General features: G+C 48.5%; 1 protein-coding gene across 1 annotated transcript; it reads left to right on the forward strand.

Annotated features, from left to right (window-relative positions):
* Positions 1 to 851: 851 nt before the first annotated feature.
* LOC115646604 (apovitellenin-1-like) lies at positions 852 to 4,411 on the forward strand. The gene is made up of 3 exons (XM_030552619.1): positions 852 to 931; positions 2,113 to 2,275; positions 4,102 to 4,411. The coding sequence occupies exons 1-3, from the start codon at positions 871 to 873 to the stop codon at positions 4,208 to 4,210; spliced, it is 333 nt and encodes a 110-aa protein (XP_030408479.1). The 5' UTR covers positions 852 to 870; the 3' UTR covers positions 4,211 to 4,411.
* The last annotated feature ends 1,589 nt before the right edge of the window (positions 4,412 to 6,000 follow it).

A 6,000-nucleotide genomic window follows, 5' to 3' on the forward strand; every position in this document is an offset into this window, starting at 1 on the left:
TGGACTCCTAGGCAGGTCATTTCTCAACCATAGATATACAAACAAGAGATCAGTTCAGGCCATCTGGTTCAGTATCCTATGGCCAACAGTAGCCAGAATCAGATGTTTTAGAGGAAGGTGCAGGAATATAGTGTACAATTTAAGAAGCTACCTGCCCATGGGGGAAGTGTCTTTCTGACCCCTGTGTTAGGTTAGTGCAGGGGTCGGCAACCTCTGGCATGCAGCTCGTCAGGGTAAGCACCCTGGCAGGCCAGGCCAGTTGGTTTACCTGCTTCGTCTGCAGGTTTGGCCAATCGCGGCTCCCATTGGCCGTGGTTTGCCACTCCAGGCCAATGGGGGCAGCGGGAAGCCGCAGCCAGCACATCCCTTGGCCCACGCTGCTTCCCACAGCCCCCGTTGGCCTGGAGCAGTGAACCGCAGCCAGTGGGAGCCACAGTCAGCCAAACCTGTGGACACAGCAGGTAAACAAACTGGCCCGGCCCACCAGGGTGCTTACCCTGGCGAGCTGGAGCCAGAGGTTGCCGACCCCTGGGTTAGTGGTTGGCTTTACCCTGAAGCACGTAAATATAACTCTTATTTAGGATAAAGCATTTTTGCTTTAACATATCTAACGTACGCTTGGATGTTCTTGCTAATTATGCATATTCATGGTACAGATAGGTGAAATAACACTATTAGCTTTTTGCAGTGAATGTCCTCATCTTTTAAGGAGGTAAAGGATATAATGCAAGAATGATCTTGATGTCTCTCTTTGCCTTGTTGCCTGTTGTTAATTCGGGGTATACTGTTCTTCTCTATTCAGTATCAAAGGGTTTAATTGTACCTCCAGCTGGTTTCTGAGTGTATTGCATTGAGCTTGTGCTGCAAACCATGCTTCTGTCCAAGGCTTTGGCGGTGACTCTGATTCTGCTCCTCAGCACCAGTCTCTCTGGTAAGTCTTAAAATCCTTCAGGCTGGTGGGGATATTCCTCAGCTTTATATGCACTTAAACTGCTTTGCACAAGTCTATCCCAGCCATGAACTAGGATTAATGCCTGGTGGTAGAGGGCAGAGTGCATGAATTTTCATTGTGACTGGGAGTGTAAAGTCAGTTACTAGTGCATCCTCCCACACACATGGCTTAGTAGGGAGTATCTTAGCACTGTGTTCTGCTGTCTAATTCCCACTGCATGCCCAGGTATGAGAACGCTGGCTGTGCTGTTCATGTTTCTGCTACATGTAGAGAATGAAGGTTTGTAGCCTAGAACCAGTGTTCTAGAGCAGGCGCGGGCAAACTTTTTGGCCTGAGGGCCGCATCAGGTTTCAGAAATTGTATGGAGGGCTGGTTAAGGGAGGGGGTCCTGGCCCAGCCTCCACCTCCTATCTGCCCCCCTCAGGACTCCTGCCCCATCCAACCCCACCCCATTCCCTGGTGGCCCCTCTGGGACCCCTGCCCCATCCAACCACCCCTTCTCCCTGTCCCCTGACTGCCCTCGGAACCGCTGCCCCTGACTGCCTCCTGCTATCCCATCCAACCCCCCCTCCTTCCTGACTGCCCCCCGGGTCCCCTGCCCCATTCAGCCTCCTGTTCCACCCGATCCCTGTTCACACCCCCGCCCCCTGCCCACCACCCTGAACTCCCCTGATCTCTATCCAACCCACCCTGCTCTGTGCCCTCTTACCGTGCTGCCTGGAGCACTGGTGGCTGGTGGCACTACCGCCATGCCACCCAGCTGGGGATGGGCCACGCGCCACCACACATCTCAGAGCACTGGGTCAGGCTGGGCTCTGCAGCTGCGCTGCCCCAGGAGCTCACAGCCCTGCTGCGCAGAGCATTGTGCCTGCACCAGAGCCAGCAAGTTGAGGCTGCAGGGGAAGGGGAACAGCAGAGGGAAGGGCCAGGGGCTAGCCTCCTGGACCAAGAGCTCAGGGGATGGGCAAGATATAGTTTGTGTACCTCTGTTCTAGTGTGTGGATCCTACACTTGGACACTGGCCTTTGAATTCTGGGGAGACTTTGAATCCTGCTACAGTCTTCCAGCTGATCTCTTTCCACTGCACTTCTTGGGAGAGCTCAGTGCTATTATGGAAAATGGTCATTAAAGATGGTTAATATTCTCTTCCTCCTCCCCAGAAGTGGGTGCTAAGGCAATCTCAAAGAGACACGTCCGTCGTGACTGGCTGATCATACCAGATTCAATTGCATTTTACATGTATGAATCTGTGAATAAAGTGTCCCCGAAAGCTGGTCAGTTCTTGGCAGAAGCTGCTCAGACTCCAGTAATCCTTGAGATCAGGTATGAAAAGGTTTCCTCTATTCCTGAGGTGGCTTGTGAGGGAATGGGGAGGATAAACTACATTTCCATACAGAGAGACCTTTGGGACAACAAAAAGAACCATCCATCATAGAGTAAACATTATGAAACCCGTATACCAAAGCATATTTCTACTCATCCTCCACTCCCCCCTCACCCTGTTGCGTATATATGTTTGTTGATTGATCAGCTTCATTGGATATGTCTGGATGCAGATGACCTGGTACTGTCTGTTTATGATGGTCTGAGAACTCTGATGCTGGAAGGAAATCCCAGAGTGTAAATCAGGCTAGAGATTTTTGCACGTGTGTGGGAGTCAAGTTAGGGGCAACATTCAAATTATCTTGAGCTAATGCTGCAGTGAAGACAAGCCCTTTTGTAGTTCTGCATCTTATTTAATCTCTATAATGTGCCTTGTACTATTTTTCTACAATGTCATTCCACTGTACCAGCTGTACAATGAAAAGCCAGATGGTAACTGATGTTTGTATGTTTTGGTTTTTGAGTGATTGTCCAATGTATAAGTAAAATAAATGAGAACTTCTAGCCATTTGTATCTGTGATCTGGCCTTCCTACTTAGACCAAGAAATGTAATCAAGTGCTTAAAGCAGAAGAATGGGAATCAGAAAATCTCTGTTCTAAGAGTGACTCTAGAACTAACCTTAGAGCTGCTTGGACCATGTTCTCTCCTTCCCCCAGCCCCTGAGCTCCTAGCCCGGGAGGCTAGCCCCCGGCCCCTCCCCTACTGTCTCCCCTTCCCCGCAGCTTCAGCTCGCTCGCTCTGCCGCCGGCGCAATGCTCTGGGCAGCAGAGTGGTGAGCTCCTGGGGCAGCGCAGCTACAGAGCCCGGCCTGACCCAGTGCTCTGAGCTGCATGGTGGTGGCGGTGGCGGAGTGGCACATCTCAAGCTGGGCGGCATGGCTGTAGTGCCGCCAGCCACCATTTCTCCAGGCAGCGCGGTAAAGGGGCAGGGAGCAGGGGAGGTTGGATGGAGGGCAGGGGAGTTCAGGATGGTGGTCAGGGGTCAGGAGTGTGGATAGAGGTCGGGGGGGCAGGGGTTCCAGGGGTAGTCATGGACAGGAAGAAGGGGTGGTTGGATGGGATAAGGGTCCCAGGGGCAGGAATGAGAGGACTAGTTGGATTGGGCAGGGGTCTGGGGGCAGTCAGGGGACAGGGAGTGGGGGGTGTGGATGGGGCAGGGTCGGGGGGGCATCAGGGAACAGGAGGTGCTGGATGGGGCAGGAGTCCCAGGGGGAAGATAGGAGGTGGGAGCCGGGCCACGACCCCCTCCCCTAACCAGCCCTCCGTACAATTTCCGAAACCTAATGCGGCCTTCAGGCCAAAAAGTTTGCTTGCCCCTGCTCTAGAACTAACCATATCATTAGAGCTGCTTGGACCATGTTATCTCTCCTGTCAAAATGAGAAGAATCGGGAGGGGGGGGAGTTGGGCAGAATTTTTCAGTTTTCAAATGAAAAATTTTAAATTTTTTTCAAGGAAAGCAGGGGTGTTTCAGGAGGTAAATATCTGTTCCCCAGGTAACAGTTGATGGCAGGCAGAAACAAGAAGTGTGCCCACCTGGGGGATACACAGTTCCATATTGCTACTCACAGCCACACACTTAGTTTGCCTCCTGCATTGAATCCCTACAGGGCAGTTCAAGAGTCCCACAGCCATATTAATGGACTAATTTGCCAGGACTAATTTGTCCCACAGGCAAATATGAGAGAGTGGCAGCCCTCTGAATATAGAAACAGCAGGTACCCCGCCCAGACACATACCTTACTGATGTGTTACTGTCTCCTACAGGAACTTCCTGGTGAAGGAGACCTCTGAAATCAGTGTGCTGGCAGAACAGCTGATGGAAAAATTAAGAGGTCTGTGGAAGAAGAAAGAGGAAGCCTCATCCCAGCAGTAGAACTGAGATAAGTCACAAGGCCACTTGACATGAGTAATTAGAATGTGCAGCGTCCCTTCTCCTCATGAAGTGAGATCAGCTACTAACATAGAATTGTTCCTGATGATGTTGCTAGAAGGGGTGAGAATACCAGCTTCAAAGAGCAGAGAACCTGTCTCCCGGGGGGATGCACTATCAAAGTAGCTGCTGATGTGAGAAAGGGAATAGAAGGAAGACCGATTCTGCAGTTGAATCTTGAAAGCTAATTTCTCCTTCAACAATTTGTTGACCTTCCACCTCACCCCAATAAAGTTTTGGATGTGTTTATAGTTCATTTGTTTCCTCCTTTGCATTCAATGTTTAAGTGGATGGTGATTTTATAACATCTTGTTCTGCTGCTGTGAGAGCCGATATGATGTAAGGGAAGTGATAAGACTCAACTGATATCAGTGATACTAAGCATCATCCAGACAAGTGTAACCAAAATCAGACACTTCCCCTCACCACCTTCCTCGTAGGAGGTCACCTGACCTGTGGTGTAGTCTTTTGGGGGCACTTGATAGCAAGCCAGCTGTAACAGTCCAAAGACAGTCCTGTAGTGCTTCAAACACTGTCAGATAGGTTCCAGCACCAGAAACTACTCGCGCACACATCAATGGATAAATACTACAGTTTAGCACACTAAAGCTCCTTCTATCTACAAATACCAAATCACTTTGAAAACAGTAATTTATCTCAGCCTCAACACATGCCTTCATGTGGGTGGGGAAGCATATCTTCAATTTACAGGTCAGTAAACTGAGATCAGAGAGGGTAAGTGACTTGTCCAAGGCAGTTTGTGGCAGAAATTGGAATAGAACACAGGTAGTCTGGTTTTTAATTCTCTTATCATTCCAGCAGGCAGGCAGGATGGCCTAGTGGTTAGGAGCTCCTTCCTAAGAAGGACAAAAAGCTTCTATTAAAAATGAGATGTTAACCTTCCAAATATGAAGCAGATGTAAATCAATGGAATGATGTCTTCCCAAGTCCGTTTACAGCACTGATTCTGGGATGTGTTAATGGGGACTGGGGCATTCACTTCATTGGGGTATTAAATGTAAAGCCCAATGTTACTTTAATGTCAGCATGAACTATGTCATTGTTGATCATTTTAGCAGAAGGAATCGGGAAGGGGATGGAAGCCCATGGGGAGGAATTGGGAGTTGCTACATCGAATGGAGTGAAAAGGGAAGGAAAAAAGGAGATGCAAAGATGGAAAATGGGGAGAAACAGAAAAGAGAATGGAGAAGGAAGAGAAGCAAAGGGCAAAAAATACAGTGGTCCTATAAGTTGAGTGGTTTCCCTTTTGAGGGATGCTAACAGTGATAATGAACAAATGACAACAAGCAAGTTTAGCTACCTACCAATGGACATATTCTACCCTTGATAGCTGTGCAAACCTCCGATTCATGTCAGCATGAGAATTGCTGTGGATCAATGGTAGTACAATAACTCCTTGCTTACTGTTGCATTTTTCAGGAACATTACTACTTTAAGCAAAACGATGTTAAGTGAATCTAATTTTCCTATAAGAATTAATGTAAAGAGGGAGGGTTAGGTTCCAGGGAATTTTTTTCACCAGACAAAAGACCATATTTTATAGTGTGTGTGTATATCTAGATATAGATATACACACAAGGTTTTAAACAAACAATTTAATACTGTACACAGCAATGATGATTGTGAAGCTTGGTTGAGAAGTAAGAGGGTGGGATATTTCCCAGGGAATGCGTTACTGCTAAATAATGAACTAGCAATAGGCTGAGCCCTCA

The sequence above is a fragment of the Gopherus evgoodei genome, chromosome 1 (genome assembly GCF_007399415.2).
Source record: "Gopherus evgoodei ecotype Sinaloan lineage chromosome 1, rGopEvg1_v1.p, whole genome shotgun sequence".
NCBI lineage: Eukaryota > Metazoa > Chordata > Testudines > Testudinidae > Gopherus > Gopherus evgoodei.

What these genes read in the sequence shown, in the direction of transcription:
- LOC115646604 (XM_030552619.1), top strand. Translation starts at nt 871, where the DNA reads ATGCTTCTGTCCAAGGCTTTGGCGGTGACTCTGATTCTGCTCCTCAGC. An exon ending in CCTCAGCACCAGTCTCTCTG is followed by an intron (nt 932 to 2,112) that starts GTAAGTCTTAAA and finishes CCTCCTCCCCAG; the next exon opens with AAGTGGGTGCTAAGGCAATC. An exon ending in CCAGTAATCCTTGAGATCAG is followed by an intron (nt 2,276 to 4,101) that starts GTATGAAAAGGT and finishes TGTCTCCTACAG; the next exon opens with GAACTTCCTGGTGAAGGAGA.